This window comes from Microcaecilia unicolor, chromosome 7, assembly GCF_901765095.1.
Source record: "Microcaecilia unicolor chromosome 7, aMicUni1.1, whole genome shotgun sequence".
Lineage (NCBI taxonomy): Eukaryota > Metazoa > Chordata > Amphibia > Gymnophiona > Siphonopidae > Microcaecilia > Microcaecilia unicolor.
This window is the reverse complement of record NC_044037.1, coordinates 215,134,237-215,157,731: the sequence shown is the minus strand read 5'-3', so window position 1 is coordinate 215,157,731 and position 23,495 is coordinate 215,134,237. Positions and strand designations below refer to the sequence as shown.

The following is a 23,495-nucleotide window of genomic DNA, read 5'->3' as shown; positions in this document are numbered from 1 at the left end:
TGCTGAGATGCGTTTATAATCTAATCAAGACACACAGACAAAGTTGATATGAACTATACGTCTGGAAATGTACAGTATATATATATATATATATATAATGTAATATGGCAATTTAATCAGGAAATGGAGAGTACTCAACCCCGACACATGATCACTCCCTAGCATTTCGATTGAGATGAACCACCCCAACCTATTTACTGATATTTCTTTACTGTATTTGTTCACATCGGAGTCTGTAACCACCTCTCTGGAACTATGTAAGCCACTTTGAGCCTACTAATAAGTGGGAAAAGGTGGGATACAAATTTAACAAATAAATAAATAAATTGTAGTCAATATTGTTAAATACAAAAAGGCTGTGATGGGAAAGAGCCTGGGTTTTAAAGTGTAAAAGATTTTAAGTAGGAATAGAAAACAGCCAGCGAGAGCTCATGATGCACCAACTCAAGAAGGCTGCTCAAGGCATATGGTTCAGTTCAGAAGAGAAAGAGCAGGAGGAAGTCTTCAGGCTTTTTCAAGCAGGATGTGGTTTCACAGCAGAGCATTTGCAGATTTTTTTTTTAGCACATTCTTAGTTTTGCAAAGCGGCTTTATGAAGAATATTTCCTACAGAGTTTCTATGAGTTGTTGTAAACACGATTGGCATAGAGTTTGTTTTGCACAGTCTCTATTTCTCCACTCTAAAGCAAACCTATTGCGTGAACTGAAGCTTTGATATATACAGTAGACTAAAATTTAACATGCATGTGAACTATGATCAGGTCACGAGATGACCCTAAGGAAACTGTACAAGCTTGGGTAAATAGCTAAGATAGAGAGGAATGAAACAGAAATAATAATGGAACTGGAATTGATGTACTAACAGTTTTTATATGAGGTTTACAGTGAAAAGTCACCAACTGAAATTCAAACTACTGAGTTTATTCAACAAAGATGTTTTTCCCAAGGTGCAGAATGGAGAACAGTCTTATTTGTGTCCAAATGACAGAGAAGAAATAAAAGAAAAAGGGCAAAGCTCAAAATGCAAGATTAGGATCACAAGCAAAAAATGTTCCCCAAAATTACTTCAGGAAATTTCTATCAGAATCAAAGTTTGTTACTGATAAATAAATGCATAAAAATGAAAATATTAACAACTTGAAACCAGGATATCTGTACCATAAAACCCAACATGGCAATGTTTCAGCAAAGCCTGCATCAGGGGTGTGCGATATTAGAAATCTGAAAAAGACAAAGTGTTAGATTCTATACATGGCGCCTGATAAATCCGCATGGAAAAAATATACCAAGGCATATTCTTTATAGTACACCTACATTTTATAGAATAGGCTTAAATTTCTGTGCGTTATGCAGAATTATGCTGAGTGCCTCTCCACATGACTAAATTTGGTCATGTCCATTTAGGCCATGCTTTACTTGGTGTAAATCCCGACCCCTACATTAGGCGCAGAGCGGGTGTATTCTATAACAACACGTATAGATTGCAAAAACACCCACGTCCTGCCCATGGCCGTGGTCCCTTTTCAACTATGTGATTTAGAATTTATGTGCACCACATTACAGAATACACTTACAGGCTTATTTTCAAAAGAGGACACCTATCTTTCGGCACAAATCGCAAGATGGACGTCCTTCTCACAGGGTTGCCCAAATCGTCATAATTGAAAGCCAATTTTGGGCATCCTCAACTGCTTTCCATCGCGGGGACAACCAAAGTTCATGGGGGAGTGTCGGAGGCGTAATGAAGGCGGGACTGGGGCGTGCCTAACACATGGGCGTCCTCGACCGATAATGGAAAAAAGAAGGGCGTCCCTGATGAACATTTGGACGACTTTACCTGGTCCTTTTTTCTTATGACCAAGCCACAAAAATGTGTCCTAAATGACCAGGTGACCACTAGAGGGAATCAGGGGTGACCTCCCCTTACTCTCCCAGTGGTCACTAACCCCCTTCCCACCCTCAAAATTTTTAAAAAAAAATATTTTTTCCAGCTTCTATGCCAGCCTCAAATATCATACCCAGCTCCATGGCAGCAGTATGCAGGTCCCTGGAGCAGGTTTAATGGGTGCAGTGCACTTCAGGCAGGTGGACCCAGGCCCATCCCCCCTACCTGTTACACTTGTGGTAAATGTGAGCCCTCCAAAACCCACCACAAGTCCACTTTTCCCACATCTAGGTGTCCCCCTTCACCCCTTAGGGCTATGGTAGTGGTGTACAGTTGTGGGTAGTGGGTTTTAGGGGGGTTGGGGGGCTCAGCACACGAGGTAAGGGAGCTATGCATCTGGGAACTTTTTCTGAAGTCCACTGCAGTGCCCCCTAGGGTGCCCGGTTGGTGTCCTGGGGGACCAGTGCACTATGAATGCTGGCTCCTCCCACGATCAAATGGCTTGGATTTGGTCATTTCTGAGATGGACGTCCTCGGTTTCCATTATCGCCAAAAATCGGGCATGACCATCTCTAAGGACGACCATCTCTCTAAGGTCAACCTAAATTTCACGATCTGGGCGTCCCAGACCGTGTTATTGAAACGAAAGATGGACGCCCATCTTGTTTTGATAATATGGGTTTCCCCGCCCCTTCGCAGAAATGTCTTGCGAGGACGTCCTCAGGAAAACTTGGGCGCCCCTTTTGATTATGCCCTTCTTAGCGAGTTATGTGCATAAATCCTAATTTATACCAGTTAGTGTTGATAATTGCTTGTTAACATCTAATTAACAGTGATGATTAGCTAGTAAATAAATAAATAAATAAATATTATTATAGAATATGCTTCAATTTCTGTGTGGAAATTAAGATGTGTTATATAGAATTTAAGGACATTGATTAAAAGTAATACTAAATGAATCCCCCCTGAACCCATATATCCAATGATTTACATTTACGAACAAAGAGTACTAAAAGTGGAAAGATAGAAAAAAAAAAGAGTAAAGACTGTTCCAACGTAACCACATACCATAATGAAGCTCTATGAAATCTGAATTGTGAAAAAATAGGAGCCCATTTACTAAAGTGTGTTAAGGGAGTTAATGCAGTGTTCTTCATTGCAAGGCTCGGTGGCCAGTGGCGGCCCCTATTGACCCTAAGTTTGGCCCTCTGACTCTTTCCCCATTACCCAATCTATTCCCACCTTTTCCTCAGACTTGCTGCTGGCATACCAACATAGCTGATATTCTGTTTAATACTTATACCAAACAGCTCTCAGTGAGTCTGAGCTAAGTGCTGCCCAAAATCCCACTCTTTTCTCACAAAAGTGAGAGAGCACCATGTACTTCAGACTTACTGCGAGGTATGTGGTGCTGGAAGAAAACAGAATTGTTCAAAGGGTGGCACCGCAAACAAGACTCTAGAGAAAATATAGGGGGAGATTAAAAACTGGACGGTGGGAGAGCCAAATTGAGTTAATGAGTGCATTACCCCACAAGTGCGGTAACTGTTACTGCAGTACCATGACAACACATTAATTTGTGTGTTAACTAAATGATATGGTGTGTGTGTGTGGGGGGGGGGGGGGGGAACCAAGTGGGCAATGGTGGAGAATGGGTGTGGACTGCACATTGTAGTTAGCACATACCACCCAATATTTAAAGCTATTCAACAGGCGTTCAAATATTTGAAAGATATTAATCCGCAAACAAATCTTTTCCAGAGACGAGAAGGTGTTAGAACTGGAGGGCATGAATTGAGGTTGAAAGGGGGCCGACTCAGGAATAATGTCAGGAAGTATTTTTTCACGGAGAGAATGGTAGATACCTGGAATGCCCTCCAGTGGGAGGTGGTAGAGATGAAAATAGTAATGGTATTCAAAAATGCGTGGGATAAACACAAAGGAATCCTGTTTAGAAGGATCAGATCCAAAGAAGCTTAGCAGAGATTAGGTAGGAAAGCCAGTACAGGGCAGACTTCTATGGTCTGTGCCCTGACCGAGGTTGAATAGATTTGGATGGGCTAGAGTGAACCTTTTCAGGGGCTCTGATAACAGTTTCAGAAATTTTAGAACATGGCCAGTGCCGGACAAACTTCTACGGTCTATGCTCTAAAAATGGCAAAGATAAATCAAGATCAGGTATACAAGTGATGTATCACTTCATACCATATGTAATGAATTTATCTTGTTGGGCAGACTGGATGGACTATTTTGGTCTTTATCTGCCGTCATGTACCAAGTTACTATGTTAGACCAAAAAAATGCTGTATTTCCCAGAACATTTGCTGTATCAATAAAACATTTCGGAGGGCCTGGAAGCCCTGATCTTACTCACTCAATACATTTATTTTCTAGGATATTCTGTTGGAGCTGGCCACTTTCTGAATCCTAACAGCTCTGAGGTGATCGGTGGAGCCCCCCAGCAGGAGCAGACTGGAAGAGTAAGAGTTAGAGCTTGTTATTTTACAGTGAAGATGGAAATGAACTGAAAACAATTAAAATCAAATGAGAACAACACATTTATCCAATATAGGAGAACAGGCATTACCCATAGCACTTAAATTACCAACGCTTGAGCACAGTATATAAAACTGGGAAGGGATGAATTAACTTCTAAGTACAATTTCCTTCTTCCACTGATATCCCTGTATGTACATGAGAATCAGAGCAGATATTTGTGAGTGAGAGTTAAGGATCAACCCCCCAGATTCTATATAAGGCACTCAAAATTGGGCGCCAGTCCAAAATGTGTGCCCAACTAAGGGGTCCTTTTGATTTGCCGCATATCCATTTTCGGGGGGGGGGGGGGGGGAAGCCTGTTTTACAAGTGCGCTGAAAAATGATTCTGCGCGTGCCCCAAACCCATGCCTACACTCCTGCAGGCCATTTTTCAGCATGTCTTTGTAAAAGGACCCCTAAATTGGCTAATGAGCCAATAAGTGGGAAATGATTGGCACCAATTTGAATTTGCGTGCACATCTTACTACATGCTATTCTATAACAATGTGCACCTAAATCCCAAAGGGGTCTTTTTACTAAGCTGTAGTAAAAAGGGGCTTCCGCTAGCATCAGCGTGTGTTTTTGACACGCGCTGAGGCCCCCTTGTACATCTGAGGCTGTATTTGTTTCTCAAAAATTAATGACCGTGTGGTAAGTGAACCACTTGCCATGCAGCCATTTCAGGGGTGGGGTGGGGAGCAGTTAAAGCCATCCATTGAGGTGGCAGTAAAGGCTTCCGTGCTCACCTGGCAGTAACCGGGCAGCATCGATTACCACCGGGTAAACACTGGCATCACAAAAACAGAAATATTTTTGTAGCGCTGGAAGTGGCACATGCTGGGGGTGGGAACCTGCGGTAACCCAGCAGTCATTCCAGATTGGCACAAGGCAAGTCCATTGATGTGTGTCAACTCTTTAATAAAAGGGCCCCCCTAGTGCGCAATCTAAAAGGGGGCAGGGCCAAGGGAGGTGCTTAGGCAGATCAGGGACGTTCCTAAAATTTGTGCCCAGTGTTATAGAATACTGGGGATGCGCATCGAAATTGGACATCAAGAATTTAAATGAGTTCTGCGCTACTGCATCACTCGAGCACTGTTTGCCCGATGATCATGGCGGCACAGGTAAATGCAGGTGCTAATCCGGTGCTATTGGCCTCTAGCTCCCGCATTTAACTTTGATCATCGAGCCATGAGTGCACACTGACAGTACTGTGCTGACTGCGGCTCTTACTGCCTTCATGCTTTGGATAAATGAAGTAGAAAGTAGATGAGGGAGGAAAGGGGACTGGAGGTCTGCTCTTTTGTTTTCATTATCTGAAGTTACTTCAGTGTCGAAACTGGGTTGTACTGGATAAACGTTTGGGAAGTATCTGCTTAAAATTTTTCATTCACCTTAAACCAGTGTTGAGTGAGCAGTCAGCTTGTCTCTGTGTAATTGGCATGATTTTATTTTTTTCAAATTGGTTAATAAAGAAGGTAGTTTTCAGCTTGTCTCTCACTGACAAGTTAAGAAATACTTCAGCTAATACTACCTACCCCTATTTTTCAGGCATACATCTTTACGATCGACAGCAGTCAACTGATTATCCTGTTTGAAGCAAAGGGTAAAAAGGTGCTACAGTTTACACTGGAAAATATTTTTACTTTTGCTGCTAAATTGTCTCTTCCGTTTTTTGGGAAAGGAAAAAAATATGGAGATTTTGCAATTAAACCAATAGAATAATGAATGAACAAGTAAATCAGAGGGTGTATTTCAGGAGTGTTATATAAAGTTTGGGCATTGTTGGAGAGGGTGGATATGATGTTGTATTGGGCTTATTGTGGCATGTCTATGTATGTGATTTTGTAGGCAGTATGTCATATATTATTAGTAACAAACAAAAAAGTGAAGTAAGTCCAGAGAGGATATCATGGTGTCTTTATTGTAAACAGCACATGGACGACTCGACATGGCTGTGTTTCGGCACAAAGGCCTGCCTCAGGGGCAGTGGCGTACCAAGGGGGGGTGGTGGGGGCAGTCTGCCCCGGGTGCACGCCGCTGGGGGGGTGCCACGCGCCGGTCAGCTTCCTTTGTTTCCATGCTCCCTCTGCCCCAGAACAGGAAGTAACCTGTTCCGGGACAGAGGGAGCATGGAAACGAAGGAAGCTGACCGGCGCACGGCACCCCCCCCCCAGTGGCGTGCACACGGGGGGTTCCTTCGCCGGGGTGGGGGGTATTCTTTCGCCGGGGGGGGAGAGTCGCGCTGCACTGAGGGGGGGCGCTGCACCCGGGGGGCGGGGCGCATTGGTGATCCGCCACGGGTGTCAGCCCCCCTAGGAACGCCACTGCTCAGGGGTCAGGTAAGTCTCTAATATTATTGCAAAAAAGCTAAACAAATGAGAGTGGTCAAAATCCAGGCTGTTGAATTCCAGTGAAAACCTCAGTAGGAGAAAAACCTCTAAGCTCTTTTCTTTGGCTTTTTTGCCATAACATATCCTCTCTGGACTTACCTCACTTTTTTGTTTCTTGCTCACGGTCACGCGAGTTTTTTTCCTCCTTTTCTTGTTGTGTTATATATTATTAGTAGCCAGGGATTTGGTTAAGGTGATTAGTCTAGTGATATGCATTTTTTTTTTCAGGTCAGTGTTTAAAATCCATAGACCCACATAATTTATAGAATACTGTAAGTTAAGTGCCCATTTATACCTACTATTGTACTGGTGAAAGTGGTCACACCTAGCACGCCAATGTGGGTTTACATTACACTAGTATTATATTCTGCTTTGGGGTGCCTGAAAAGGGGTGCCCTGTTATAGACTTGCCACCGTAATAGGCAATGTATCAGAACCTTCTGAATAACTTGCCAGTCCACCCTCATTCTGCCCATTCTCCAACCTGGCACTATCCAGATAGCGCTGAGGCAGTCTGTAAGTATAGTCATGGGCTAAGGGAATTATCCCAATAATGGCTGCCATTATGCAGAGAATTCCTTTTGAATGTCATCTGTTATTAGATGATTTATAGCTTGTGATTTGTGATGTGTCATTTGTATACTTCTTTAAATGAATCTAACCATGCAGAAAGGCCATTTATAAATGAAGACATTAGATGAAAATTAAAGTAATTGCCTTGTTCTGTGTATGTGTGTGTGTGTACAGCTTGGTTCATATTTTGGAGCTGCTGTCTGTGCAGTGGATCTCAATGCGGACGGCCTCTCAGACCTGTTAGTGGGTGCTCCGATGCAAAGCACCGTCAGAGAAGAAGGAAGAGTGTTTGCTTATATCAACATGGGCTCTGTAAGTGTCTCATTTCAAACTTCTAAATATTTTAAATAGCTGGTTGTTACGAGCGCATTAGGGAAACTGGGGAAGAACAATTGTTGCTACTATGGTGGCCCTTACTGGCCACTACGCAGCAGCAACAACTGCACTTCCCCTTAGGCCAAAATATATTTCAAGAGCTACCTAGTTATGATCTCTGGGAGGCACCAGAAAGAGGGAGGCCAGCGATAGAGAAATGTCAATCCAACAAATGCTGGTCATCAGGGTATAAACTAAATTCTTTGAACCAGGAACCCCCAGGAACCTGAAATATCACAATTCTAAAGACACTTGTTGGGGGGGGGGGGAGGTGTAATTTTATAAGAAGTCGCCTAGTTTTAGGCACTAAGAATGCATGTAAATGGTACTATTTCATTCATTTACATGTGTAGGTAGCCACTTACGCACATACATGACCTCTTATCAAATACATTACTAGCGAAAGAGTATGTGTGTAAGTTTCGTGGAGGGACATAATCGAACACGAACGCCTATCTCCATGGGCGTCTATGTCCGAAAACGGGTACGTGAAGAGGCGGGACAGACCGTATTTTCAAAAAAATGGACTTTTTTCAGCTGGGCGTTTCTTTTTTTTAGCGATAATGGAAACTAAAAACGCCCAGCTCAAAAACGTCCTAATCCGAGCCATTTGGTCGTGGGAGGGGCCACGATTTTTACGCCCCCCTGACATGCCAGGACACCAACTGGGCACCTTAGAGGTCAGTGCGGTGGACTTCAGACAACGCTCCCAAATGCATAGCTCCCTTACCACGGGTGCTGAGCACCCAACCCCCCTCCCCCAAAACCCACTACCCACAAATGTACAACACTACCATAGCTCTTAGGGGTGAAGGGGGCACCTACATGTGGGTACAGTGGGTTTTGCAGACCTTCCATTTACCAGCACAAGTGTTACAGGTAGGGGGGATGGGGATGGGGCTGGGTCCACCTGGCTGAAATGCACTGCGGTACCCACTAAAAGTGCTCCATGGACCTGCATACACGCAGGCCTCTAGGACTTGTTGCTGCTATATAATATTGGCACACCAGTTGACACCTGAAGACTAATCTCTCCAAAAACGTCCTTTATTGGAATAAGCATGCATACTCACAGTTAACTGCAGATCAGAGGTTGTGCCCCACTGGCAACGAGTCTCCCTGGTACTGAGATCAGCAGTAGGTCAGAACTGGCAGAATGGTGTACAATGCCCTCTTTCAGCCACATTGAAGGTAAGAACTAAGTTCTGTAACATGGCTAACACGTGAAAGGGATCTAAAACTGGCTTACAAAAATGGCCACTACCTCATGGACTACCGGAAACAAAACAGGGCACACTCTGACCCAGTAAGCAGGGGGAAAAGCACCATGGGAGTAGAGCCTACCAACTACCAACATCTTGAGCATTTAACACAAGCTAGTGGAATCACGGAGCCCAATACCCTACACCCACCACAATGCATTGCTGATGTGACTCTGCAGTGCGCATAACAGAAAAGGTGTCACACTCACCCGAAAGCCACATCAGAACCAGGGAAAGGCTGTCACAGGATAGAACACATTCTGCTGTCATGGAGGTGGGTACAGCATTTGAGGCTGGCATACAGGCTGCAAAAAAAGTTTTTAAAGTGGGTTTTTTTTGGTGGGAGGGGGTTAGTGACCACTGGGGGAGTCCAGGGAGGTCATCTCCGATTCCCTCCAGTGGTCATCTGGTCAGTTGGGGCACTTTTTTGGGACTTGTTCGTGAAAAAAAGGGTCCACAAAAAGTGACCCAAAATCACGGTCAAAATGCCTTTTTCTTTCGATTATCAGCTAAAGACGCCCATCTCTCCTTGGCCGATAACCACGCCCCAGTTCTGCCTTCACCACGCCTTCGACACACCCCCGCCAACTTTACCCGTTTCCGCGACAGATTGCAGTTGGAAACGCCCAAAATCGGCTTTCGATTACACCGATTTGGGCGCCCACAGGAGAAAGACGCCCATCTCCCGATTTGGGTCGCAATATAGGCGTTTTTCTCTTTCGATTATAAGCAGGATAGTGTGTACTTTCACTGTGGGCACAGACTATCCTCTGTTTTAGTAGAGTTTCCATTAATTTACTCATTTCCGTGGACAACCTAACTGGCCTATAGTTCCCAGCCTCCTCCTTTCTTTCACTTTTGGGAGAGGAACCACATCCGTCTGGCTCCAGCCCTCTGAAATTACATTCCTTGGGAGAGCCCTGCTAGATATACCAGCATATATGTGCACAAATGCCAAAAATCCAGCTATAAGCTATTCTGTAAACTCATGCATTTCTTTGAGGTGGGTGTTCACAAGGATGGAGTCTGGGGCAGGACTCACACTTATGTGTATACCTTATAGGCGGCTCTGGAATCTAGATGTGAGCATTTACCCCAGCTCTATGGCTGGTGTAAGTGCTGGCATCTAAGCACATACAAATATGTATACCCAGTTAAGTTGCCTACTTTCCTTTATAGAGTAGGCTGCACATGGACACCCATTAGGCTCCTAAAAATTGCCCTTCACATGTTAAAAAAAAACTATATATATATATATATATATATATATATATATATATATATATATATACAGGTATTCTAGCAGGGGCTGTGTGGGCAGTGCAGCTGCACAGGGTGCAATGGCGAAGGGGTTGCAAAAATTGCTTATTGTCACCCCTGCATGGCAATTGTGTAGCGGGCAGAGTGTGGGCGCTATGGGGCATATTGCATAGGGTGCACTCGTAACTCAGGGTGCTCCTGTATTCTAGTACTTTATGTGCATATTTACTGCATAAACATCTTTATAGAATTCCCTCCACAGTGCCACTTCTCTTCCCTTTCTTTCTACATTGTTTTTTCTGAATACACTGTAGCTCAGTCTGGTTCTTCATAGACCGCCAAATCCAGGTCAAACTCTAGATCTGGAACTTTTCCCCCTATACTAGGGACAATAGTATTCACAGTTTTTCAGATGTTGCCCTATTTTCCCATTTCTACCAACATGTTTAACGATTTGCTTACTTTGGAGCATTCTTCACCCATCTCCAAAGAAACTAGTTTAAAGCCCTCTGTAGGTTAGCCATTTTGCCACTTCAACTGGTGGACGTTCTGTTAAAAACATCCAAAAATCAAGTGGTAAACATAGGTATTTTCAAATCTGAAAAATGTTTTTCTTTTTAGTTAAAAAAAACTACCTTTTTCTAGAAGTTTTGTGCTCAGTGTATTTTTCTTTTGGGATCATTTTCGAAAATAAAATGTCCAAGAGAAAATCACCCAAAAACCAGCCATTGGGATGTCTGGTTGCCATCATTGTTTGGAGACTGGCCACACAGACATCCCAGCAGAGCAGTTGGGCAGCCTAGGGGGCACTGCGGTGGACTTTGCATAAAAGGTCCCAGGTATACATCTCACCATTACCCCCTTATATTGTGCGGTGAGCCCTCCAGGAGCAGAAAAAATACCTATTGACCCGCACTGTACATCAATGCAATAGCTCTCAAGCTTGCAGGTCTCACCTATATGTAGGTACAGCAGGTATTTAGTGTTTTTTGGAGGGCTCACATGTTCTACCTCATGTACCAGTTAGAGTGGGATCTAACACAGGGTCCCCCTTCTCTATAGTCTACCGCGCTGACCACTAGGCTACTCCTGGAACCTTCTTGCTGCTCTGCTAGGAGTGGCAATCATATCTGAAGCTGTCTTAGAGCCTGGTTTGTACTGACACTATCGCATCTTAGGGAGAGGGCCCATGATCACTGGGAAAATAAGGGGGCTATGCCTTAATCCCTCCAGTGGTCATTTGGCCATTTAGGGCACCTTTTGGTTGCATAATCATGATTGAAACAGATCTAGTCAAAGAGTCTTAATTTTGGCACTGGACATTTTCATTTTGTTCCATTATTGCAGAATAACATCTATCTTTTGGTGCCGATAATGTTAATAACCTCCTTGTTTATTTGTGGTAACAGCTGATATTAGAGCAATTTAGTCCAGTGTCTCCTTCATTTTCAGTACAAACCATGGGGCCCTTTTACTAAGGCGCTTAGGCACCTATGCGCGTCCAATGTGCATCAAATTGGAACTACTACCCAGCCGGATGGTAAATCCATTTTGATGCATGTCCAAAAGATACGGTAGAAAATATTTTCTACTAGTATAAAAGGCCCATTTCGTTAGGCAATGAAACAGGCGCTAGCAAGGTAATCCCCCCCCCTGCAGCGTCCTTCCTGTCTCCCCTGCCCCCCCGTAGCCACCCATCTGGTCTCAGGACCTCCTCCCCACCAACCCTCCTCTGCCCCAGCAGCCACGCATGTGCAGCGGCCCTCCTCTCTCCCCTGCTCCCCCTGCAGCCACTCATGTCCAGCGACTCTCCTCTCCCCCTGCCCCCCCTGCAGCCACCCCTGTCCAGCGACCCTCCTCTCCCCCCGCCTCCCCTGCAGTGTCCCTTCTGTCTCCCCTGCCCTCTCCTGCAGCCACCCATCTGGTCTCAGGACCCCCCTCCCCACCTCCCTCTTCTCTGCCCCCCCTGCAGCCATCCATGTCCAGCGACCCTCCTCTCCCCCTGCAGCCACCCATGTCCAGCGACCCTCCCCTCCCCCTGCCCCCCTCCAGCCACCCATGTCCAGCAACCCTCCCCTCCCCCCTCGGCGCATCACCCAAACCCCTACCCCCCCCCCTTGGGCACATCAACCCCTTCGCCACCCGCAGCTTCCAATACTAACGCATGTCCAGCCGCTGCTGCGTCACCTGTTGAGCATCAGCGGCCAGTACTAAAAGAAAAAAGCCAAAAAAAGATTTTAAACCTGAAACACGGCTCCGTAGACAGCCATCTGGCATTAGCTGTCATCTCTACAGCCGCTCCTCCTCTCCCTCTGACGTCGCTGCACTCCTCCGGGGTCTTCCTGCAGGGGCAGTGACATGGAGGGGAGAGGAGGAGCAGCTGCAGTGACGACAGCCAATGCCAGATGGCTGTCTACGGAGCCGCATTTCAGATTAAAAATCTTTTTTTGGCTTTTTTCTTTTTGTACCGGCCGCTGCTGCTCCACAGGAGAAGCAGCAGCAGCCGGACAGCGTTAGTATTGGTGGCTGCGGGTGGCGAGGGAGTTGATGTGCCCGAGAGGGGGGGTAGGGGCTTTGGTGATGCGCCAGAGGGAGGGTCTTGGGTGATGCGTCGAGGGGGGTAGGGGCTTGGGTGCTGCGCCAGGGCGGAGGGGCTTGGGTGTTGCGCCGAGGGGGGCACTGAGAGCTGATTGGTAGCATGTTTCCCTACTCCTCCCCCTGCCTGGCTCGCGGTTTTGCAGGGCAGGGGCTTGGGTGTTGCGCTGAGGGGGGGTCACTGACAGCTGTTTCCAAGGCAGGAGGAGGAGTAGGGAAACACGCGGAGCGTGTTTCTCTACTTCTCCTCTTGCCTTGGAATCAGCTGTCAGTGATATCACTGACGTCAGTGCATTCTAAACTGCCTAGCAGACCACCTCTGAGGGAGCCACGGTGTCAGGCACATTAGACGTTGGAGGTGAGAATTATTATATAGGATTTTCTACTTCATTGTCGCTTATCCAGCAGTAATTGGCAGTTTACACATGCTGACACTTACCGCCCGGTTAGCGCATGAGACCTTACCAATAAGTCAATGGGTGGTGGTAAAGTATCAGGCTGAAAATAGATGCACACTGGATTTAATTTTACTGCACATCCATTTATGGTCACATAAAAAGGCCTTTTTCCCAAGGGTGCTGAAAAATGGACTTGCACGCATCCAAAATGCATGCCTACATCAGCACAGGCCACTTTTTGGTGCGCCTTAGTAAAAGGGCCCCTCGTGTCTTGAGCTTACTTGGTAGACATGGGTCTTGCCATAAGCTTGGGTCTTCATATGCAACAAATGGCACCATATAGCATAATGAAGGGCTTGATCTTGCTATTTTGCAGAAAAGTACATGGCAAATGATAAATTTCATGATTAAGTTACCATCTTTAACCAATTGCTAGGATTTTGATTAATAATATTACCAAATAATATTCAGCTGGCAGCAGTCAATGTTTTTAAAATGTTGGCCATCATAAGCAAAATTAGGCTTGAATACTTAATACGGGCCATGTTCAAGCACTTGCTGGCTGCCAGATCTTATGCAGGTCCCTTCCGATATTCAGCTGGGACCTCCATGGGACACTTATGCGGGCCCCGACTGAATATCGGCTGGGACATACACAAGGGGAAGCAGGTCCCTGTCTCCTCTATTCTAGTGCCCCCTCCTTCCACCCCCCCCCCCCATTCTGATTCCCACTCCCCTCGAAGAAACCTAGATGCCCCAATAAGACTCCATACCCCCTGTAGGCTTCCCTTTGGGTCTGCTTTAAGATCTCTGGTGGTGTAGGGGTCCAACGGGCAGGAGCAATGCCCACTCACTCTTGCTATTCGCTGCTCTAGCATTGTGCTGCTCTAGTACCATGGACTGCCACTAGAGGTCGTTATGGCCATTTTGAGGCCAGATCCACAATGGGCAAAAGCAAGTAGGCATGATTCCTACCTATTCGACCCCCTACACCACCAGGAATCTTAAAGGTAGGCCCAGAGGGAGGGGGTGTCTACAGGGGGAGGGTGGATAGCAGATCCTGTTGGGGAATATAGTTCTCTTCAGGGGGAGTGAGAATCAGAATCCGGGGAGAGAGATCAGAATTGAAAATGAGGTGGGACAAGAGAACTGCTCAGGCTGAACCCTGATGTTATCCAGGAACATACCAATATTCAGTGCCAGTTCCTGAATAGCTAACTGGGCAAGGATAGGACTGCTTTTTATGCAGTTCTATCTGCACAGTTAGCTAGCCGGACGCTGGCACTGAATATCACTTGTGTTCAGATAAGATCCTGCTCTGCCCATATTCTTGCCCCTTAATGTCTCTCTCCTGCTGGATTAAGATGTCCAGATAAAGCTGATATTCAGGGGCACTACCTGGTTATGTGCTACTGAACATCAGCAGATAGCCAGCTAGAAGTGATTTACCGAGCAGGAGCCTCCTCTGCCCATTTAAATTGCTTTAAATATTGAACCCTTAATTTATTCAGGTGATACTGTACTCTCATAAAACATTCTAAACTGTTTTTGTATATCAGTAATATAAATAACATTTAAAATAGTCATCAAATGTATTTATCTCCCAAAGGCGACAATGAGGGAACTGGAACTGGAACTTGCAGGAAGTGACTCTTATGCTGCAAGATTTGGAGAAGCCATAACCAACCTGGGAGACATCGATAATGATGGTTTTGAAGGTACCAGCATTATAAGCTTAACTGTTACTCTTTTCCCTAATGTAAAGGACTATGCGCTAATTAAAGATATTCATTTGTTTTGAAATGAAATGAAATTAAATGAAAAATGCAGTGAAATAGATCTGCACTAATCAGGTAACGTGGGGCACATTACCACATGCTACCCGATTACCACAGTAGTAGTGTAGGAGCCCTTACCGTCTCCTAAATAGGTGGCGGTAAGGGCTCCTGGTGGTAATGGCCATGCACTAATGGGGAAATTAGTACATCGCCATTAAAAAAAAAAAAACAACTGCAGCTATAAAGTGACCAGAGCACATGGCAAACCCACATGCTAATCGCAGTGCCAGCCACATTCTAGCATGGTTTGGTAAAAGGACCCCTCAGTGTGCTGCTTTGTAAAAGAAGCCCATTATTTGCAAATGCACACTAATTGGAAAAGAAAATGAAAATCAGAAAAAATGAATTAAAAAAGAAACTAACAAGAAAGAAAAGAGATCCACTGAAACAAAGAAAAATATGTACATGCCTAAATCTAATCCACAGGATGCCCTGCATTTTAGCAACTGAGCAAAGTAAAAAAAAAAAAAAAAGATTTGTTTTTCTATTTTTATTTATCCATTTTCCCACTCGCTCAAGACAGGTGTGAAATTCAGCATAAGGTTTTAAAAAGCAAAATATATTAAAATTATATGCAATTACATAAACATCAAAATTAAATGTAACAATGACCTGCATTAAGGGCAGGAATTCTAGCAACTCTAAAGTCTTATTAACGCTTCCAAATCTTATGAAGCTAGGATAAGCCTAACTAAGATCCAATAGGTCTTATATTTAAATCTCTTTATTATTATACATTTTATACAAGCATATCACTTGCTAAAGAAAAATTCCACTGTGGCAATAGTTCTTAAAATTATTATCAATACACAAATTAAATAATTCTATAGTTTCGTATAAGTCCACTACCAGAATCCAATAGTCCTATATAGGAGACAAAAAAGTAGGAAATAATCTTTACATCAAATTGAGTTTCAGACAGGTTTCTATTCGTTTTTTTTCTTAGATAGGAGCTCTTCTAGCTGTTATAAAGGAGGACAATTGGTCAGGATCAAAATATACATATTTCACTGACTGGTAGGAAATCAAACATTTACATGGGTATTTAAGATAAAATGTTGCTCCCATTTGGAGTACCTCCTGCTTCATTTGCAAAAAGTTTTTTCGTTGCCTTTGCGTTTCCCTCGCTAAGTCTGGAAAAACACGAGTTTGCAAGCCACGAAAAGTTTTATCTTTCTTCTGAAAAAACTTTTTTAAAATCCAGATCTTGTCAGAGGGTAACGCTACTGTAGCCAACGAAGTAGTAGCTGTTATTTGCTCTGTGTCTGACATTTCAAGCAAAGCTGAAACATCAAGTGGTTGATCATTTTGAGTATTATTCCTTTGTTGATTATCCAAAACCCTCACAGGAATATAAAAAACCTGTAAAAAGGGTGGTATATCTTTATCTTCTATTTCTAATATTTCTTTAAAGTAATTTTTCAACATTTCTCTAGGTGAAATTAAAGGTTGTCGCAGGAAATTAATAAAACAGAGATTATTGCTTCTCGAGGTGTTCTCCAACATTTCTGATTTTCTCCTCAAATTGATCAAGTCTTTAAGCATTGTTGTTTGCAAAGTCTGTGACTCTGAGGAGACTTTTTCCTGTTTCACCATATCTACTTTAACAGCTTTCACCTCATTTTCCCATCTAACATCACAACTTCATTGGATATTTTTCTCATCTGGGGGCATAAAGTCTTCCCCATTTCTGTAATTAACAGCCACAAATTATCTAAAGTCACTTCTTGTGGTTTTTGAAAAAGTTTTGCAAATGTTAGAGTCTCACTCTCTTCATGTGAAACATGTCTCTCACCTCCCAACGTCTCTCTCGTCTCCTCCTACCTGTGGGGCGTCAGGGAGCTAGTTGAAAAAACTCCTATCTTTTCCGTTAAGGCTACAACTGCTTCCCGTCCGTGCCCTCCCTGAAACACTTCGGTATTCAGGGCTGCGGACACTGCCAGCGGAGAGCTACTTCCCACAGGCTGTGGAGGAGGGGCCCTTCCATCGGGGCTCAGGGAGACTTCCAGTTCAGGGTTCAGCCCCCAATAGGTCTTTATAATCAAATACTCTGTTAAAATAAACAAGCAAACCTGACTCCCAAACTAATGTTAGTATAGCTAAAAGGCAACACTAAAAATGAGGCTCTCGGCTTGTCTCTTAAAAACTATCCTGCCAATATACACATAGCAGTGGTCAATATTTTTTTGAGCATGACAGCTTTATTCCCAAATATTCAGTGCCGGGCCATGTCTGGGCATCAGCATTGAATATCTAAGCATGTGTGGCCTGCTAACACTAAGGGCTCTGTTTACTAAGGCGCAGTATCATTTTTAGCGCATGCTAAAAGCACTAATGCGCCTCTAGCTCAGCTTAGTAAATGAGGCCATAATGCAGTTAAGTGAAATATTCAGCCCATAACCAAATAAGATGAACCGAATAAAAATAGGACAGCTTTTAATGTGACCGAGTTTAAGCGGTTATCTTATGCAATTAAGTGCTGAATATCAGCACTTAACTGCAGAAGTGTCAATTCTGCCCTGGACCACCAGCCCATTCGGTATAGTGTAGCTAAATATCCATGATTAGCGCCTACCTGGTCAATTGCTGCTGAATATGCATGGGTAGCCCCATAAAAGCAATTTAAATGGCCAGAAGCCTCTCGTAGCCATTTAAATCACTTTGGAGCCCTTTTGCTAAAGTGTTATCATGGCAACGGGCTTGCCGTGTGCCAATCTGGAACTACCAGTAGATCCCACCCCAGTACGTGGCATTTCCAATGCTACAGGAATGTTTTAGCGCCGGAACTTAACCAACTGTAATCGGTCAGCACCGCACACTGCCCGGTTACCGCTAGGTTAGTGTGGGAGCCCCTACTGCCATCTCGATGGGTGGTGGTAAGGGCTCCCCACCAGAATGACCGTGCAGTAAGTGGTCCACTTACCGCACAGCCAGTTCGTTTTGTCAAAAAATAAACAGCCTTTTACCTGCTGCGGTAAAAGGGGTCCTCAGTACATGTGAAAAACACATTCTGATGTTAGCGCAGGCCCCCTTTTACTGCAGCTTAGTAAAAGGGCCCCTTTGAATATTAGCCAGTTCGTATTCTTTTTCCTTTGTGACAGTGACATAACTTGTGCAAGAATTTCAACAAACTAGGAGCAATGTAGGCAAAAGATCTCCATCTTGTTCTAGTCCATTTAATATCTTTTGCAGAGTGAGTTGACAGATATAGCTCCTGTGAGGAACATATGCATCTCATCAGCGAATCATTCTTTCAAATATAATGGTTTTTATTAGTTAGGAGTCCAAAGACTATTGATAAGATTTAACATTTCTCAAGAAAAGCTTACTCCAGTGCAAAGATTTCAAAGTAGATGAAATAGTGTCCGAAGAGCATAAATTCTATAATAATCTTGAAGCAGAATTATATATATATATTTTTATAGGTGCAAGAGTCTATTTTGGGGAGCTCATCCAAAAGGTTCTGATCCAATAATAATTTCATTTGTCTTATCTGGTATAAGGGCTCATTTTTTTATCAGAAAAATGTCCAAAAGGTGGCACAAAGCGGCATTTGGATGTTTTGTTACATTTGTACCCTGTGCTTTCCCACTCATGGCAGGCTCAATGTGGCAATGGAGGGTTAAATGACTTGCCCAGAGTCACAGGGAGCTGCCTGTGCCTGAAGTGGGAATTGAACTCAGTTCTTCAGGACCAAACTCCACCACCTTAACCACTAGGCCACTCCTCCTCTCCAAAATGTTTATTTATCAAAATGTTCAAATTGCTATTTTCGAAACATATTTTTAAGACATTTTTCTATGCAGTTTGTCTGTAGTGCATCAAGATCACAATGAGACATGACTGGGGCATGTTGGGGGTGGGATTTGGGGGTTCCCAAAACTTGGACATTTTCCTGCCATAATGGAACAAAACAAAATTGTCCAGGTCTACAATTTGGATGTTTTGGTCTAGATCTGTTTTTATCACAACTAAGTCAGAAAAGGTGTCCTAAATGACCATTTGACCATTAGAGGGATTAAAGCATAACCCCCCCCCCCCTTTACTCCCCCAGTGGTCACTGACTCCCTCCCAACCCCAAAGATATGAAAGAAACAGCACATACCAGGCTCTGACAGCATCAGATGTTATAGCCAGTCCTATTAGAGTAGCAAGCAGGTCCTTGGACTAGCCTAGTGGATGGTGCAGTACCTTGTAGAGAAGGGAACACAGGCCCATATCCCACTCTGTTATATTTGTGTGAGCCCTCCAAAACCCACCATACCCACATATAGATTACACCTGCAGTCATAAGGGCTATTGTAGTGGTGTATAATTGAGTACAGTTGGGTTTTGGAGGGCTCCTCATACAATATAAGGGGGTAATGGTGAGATGTGTACCTGGGACCTTTTATGTGAAGTCCACTGCAGTGCCCCCTATGGTGTCCCGCTGCTCTGCTGGGATGTCTGTATGGCCAATCTACTAAGACTGCTGGCTCCTCCTACATCCCAATATCTTGATTTTATGCATTTTTCACTTGGACTTTTTTTTCGAAAATGGTCCAACATCTAGCAAATGACCATTTTCAAAACAAAAATATAGTCGTTTTTCCATTTTGAAAATGGCAATTTTCACTACTGGACTCTTTCAGGAAAACGTCCAAAGTTGGATTTAGACGTTATATCAAATATGCCCCTCATACTATAGCTGGAGAAAAACCAACACTTTAGAAACAGGTACAACATGTGGCTTCATAGATAGGCTTGTGTCTTCTGTAATATCCAAAATCCTCAACTAATCTTGGGGTTTTAAATTCTTTCTATCTAAGGCTATTGTAGAGTTATTATCTTTATGGAAAACTTTCTTAACCATAGGATTTCGTGTGTGTGTGTGTGTGTGTGTGTGTGTTTAATTTTAGTTTTTCAATTTATTTTTTAACCACTCAAAAGTAATGAGGGTGTGGGTTAGTCTGGTAGCTCACAGCAGGAGGTGTTCTTCAAAATTGGAGAGAAGTATAAAAGAGAGAATAGGGAGGTGCAAAATGCCTTCCTTCCATAAAGGGATCTCAGAGATATAGGAGGTGATGGAGGTGGGCTGCCCACACAGGGGCTATGTGAGGAGCTTGATCCTCTTTATAGAGGCCAAGAGAAGAGAAAAGGGAAGGGCAATCAGGGGTCTTTTTCTGAAAGAAAAGAGCAAGGAGTTCAGGTTTAAGCCAAAAAAAAAAAATCTAGCTTAATACCCACAGAGTTCCAGAACAAGTGAGGAGTGGCCTAGTGGTTAGGGTGGTGGACTCTGGTCCTGGGGAACTGCCTTCAATTCCCACTTCAGACACAGGCAGCTCCTTGTGACTCTGGGCAAGTCACTTAACCCTCCATTGCCCCAGGTACAAATAAGTACCTGTATATGTAAGCCACAGTGAGCCTGCCATGAGTGGGAAAGCACAGGGTACAAATGTAACAAAAAAAATTGAGATCTTAAGGGAGGAACCCTCAGTGGAAGGGTGTGAAGGTCCAGGAAGTAGGAGAGGAGTGAGACAGAGGAGCTTGAGAATCCGTATGGAGGACCCAAGGTACAAGAGGAGGTAGGACTCAAGTTCTGGATGTATATTCCTAATTATGGGGTCCTTTTATGAAGCTGCAGCAAAAGGGGGCCTGCTCTGGCATCGGTGCATATTTTTGACGTGCGTCATGGCCCTCTTCTACCACAGCAGGTAAAAGGCAGGGTTTCTTTTTTAAGAAATGGATGTGTGCAAGTGAAGTACTTGCTGCACGCCCATTTCAGATGGGAACACTTACCGTCACCCATTGAGGTGGCGGTAAGGGCTCCCGCGCTACCCTGGCGGTACCCAGGCATCACACGTCACTGCCTGATTACTGTTGTGTACACACCGGCACTACAAAAATAAAAATATTTTTGTAGTGCTGGAAATGGCGCACCCTGGCGGTGGGCCCTTTTAGCGACTGGGAAGCCCGTATTGGGCTTAACACCGCTTTGTAAAAAGGCCCCTTTGAGACCAGAGGGCAGGACGAACTGAGAGTGGTCCACCCCCCACCCGGCCGCTGCTTGACACCCCTCTGCCACCCCTTCCATCGTGGCTGATGCCCCCGCTAACCCGGTCCTACCTGAGGGGTCCTGCTGGCCTGGTGGCCTCTGGGGGAGGGGGGCATGTTCTTTCCTGCCTGCTGTGCTGTCACTATTCCCCCGCCTGATGGCACCGCTGTGTTTTCAAAATGGTGGCCAAGACTTCCCGTGGTAGTCTTGCGGGTCTTGACAGTCTTGCAAGACTTCTGTAAGGAGTCCTGGCCGCATTTTTAAAATATGGTGGTGCAGGGCGGGGGAAATAGCGGCAGCACAGCGGGCCAGGCAGGAAAGAACATGTTCCCCCCGCTGAGGCCACTAGATCACCAGCTGTGTGCTGGGCATCCAGGCAGAGCCTCTGGGCCCCACTAGAGCCTCTGGTCCCTCGGGCACTGCCCAGTTGCACAAATGGTCAGTCTATCCCTGGCAGAGGGGTCATGATTAAATTACACTGTGAGAAGAAGTGTCCGTAAGTGAAAGGAGGGACTTATTTATCTGTAAGGAGTGACATACAGCAATCTTAGACACCCATATTCTAGCTTAATAAATCAGCATTTGGATGTCCATGCAATAGACATTGAAATGCTGTTTTTCAGACATCCAAAACAGGAATAGAGCTTCTTAAATAAGCACCATAGTGTGTAAATGCTCCTACCTGGAGGTTGTTCAGAGTTCTAAGCCACTCACTAGGGACCTGGAATTCGTTGCCGGAGAATGTGGTAAAGGCGGTTAGCTTAGCAGAGTTTTAAAAAGGGTTGGGACGGCTTCCTAAAGGAAAAGTCCATAGACTGTTATTAAATGAACTTGGGGAAAATCCACTGTTTCTGGCATAAGCAGTATAAAATGTTTTGTACATTTTTGGGATCTTGCCAGGTATTTATGTCCTGGATTGGCAATCGTTGGAAACAGGATGCTGGGCTTGATGGACCTTTGGTCTTTCCCAGTATGGCAATACTTATGTACTTATGACCTTTTTTTTTTTTTTTTTGAGTTCCTGTGTTTGGGAGGACAGTGCAAATTTTAGCCACAGACATAAAAAAAAAATAAATTAAAACAAAAAAATACTGTTAGCTTCCCACCTCACAGCTTCACCCTCATCCCCAACACTGGAGGATGTGCTACACAACCATTTGATTATTTCTCTTAAACACTTGTTTAATTCTGCCAATGTGTCCTCTCTCTGGAGGCCAAGCTACTCTATTTGGAACTTGTCTCCTCCAGATCTAGTTACTGTATATTGCCATAAACAAATTAAAAATAACTGGAGACAAAATGATAGACTCTAAAGTGCAGACAGAACATTCCCAAAAAAGACTTCGTGCTGACAGGTGAGTAAAAAGGAACAAAAGTAATTTAACACCAAATTTTGCTCCCAGGGCAGCAAACAAAGATAGCGACACTTCACTAAGGTGAGATTGTCTGTTTTGTGAAAACCAGCATACAAAGATATTTTTATCAGCTCGTGTTTGCTGAATTCATTGAGATACTTTGTACGATCTTGCAGCTCAATAATAATGGATTTAAATACAATTTTGAGCATAGTGAATTATGAACAAAATTTTACTATTCACAAACATTTATGAAAAGTTTTGCAAAAATGGTCTTCACTCATTAAGATGCACAAAAACCTTGGACTTTTTCATGGATTTTGACAAAGTCAACAATGGAAGGGTTGAAGTCAACTTTAAGGGGTCCATTTACTAAGCTGTTCTAAAATGTGGCTGGTGCTGCTATCAGCATGTGGGTTTCCCACATGCTATGGCCACCTTTACTATGGCAATAAAATGGCTGCATTCTGGTGGTTTTGTAATGGCGAGCACTCATTTCTCCATTAGTGTGTGGCCATTACTGCCGGGATCCCTTACCGCCACCTATTTAAGAGACAGTAAGGACTCCTGTGCTAATCGGGTAGCGTGCACCTGCCCTACCTAATTAGCAGAAACATGCCTACTCTCTGCCCCCAGTCATGCCTCCTGCGCTGGGAAATAAAAACCATTTTCCAGCACTGGATTAGCTGGAAAATATTAGCTGAGTCCCTGTGCTAAAATAGCTTGTCTTGTGGTAAAATAAACTGACTTAATGGTAGCCCATGTTGAAAACTCAAGTGTGGATCATCATGTATAAATGGCTTTCTGAAATCTGTTTTTACATAAGTATGAAATATATACATGTAAATGCTGGAATTTCACATGGAAATCATGAATAAGGTTTCTACAATAACCTCCAAAGAGTACTACCATGGGGCAATCACAGAAAAAAGAAGCTCTTGACTTCTCCTCATTAGAGAATTTCAGGCCTACTTATAGAGGCCGATTGAATT

At 44.1% G+C, this 23,495-nt stretch overlaps 1 protein-coding gene across 1 annotated transcript in view; it reads left to right on the top strand.

The window, feature by feature from the left end:
* Positions 1 to 23,495, top strand: part of ITGA4 (integrin subunit alpha 4) — a 186,990-nt gene that overhangs the window by 58,306 nt on the left and 105,189 nt on the right. Inside the window, exons 7-10 of the mRNA XM_030210123.1 lie at positions 4,280 to 4,365; positions 5,972 to 6,034; positions 7,561 to 7,698; positions 14,886 to 14,994. Of these exons, the coding sequence (XP_030065983.1) occupies positions 4,280 to 4,365; positions 5,972 to 6,034; positions 7,561 to 7,698; positions 14,886 to 14,994 (396 nt within the window). The remainder of the gene's footprint in view (positions 1 to 4,279; positions 4,366 to 5,971; positions 6,035 to 7,560; positions 7,699 to 14,885; positions 14,995 to 23,495) is intronic.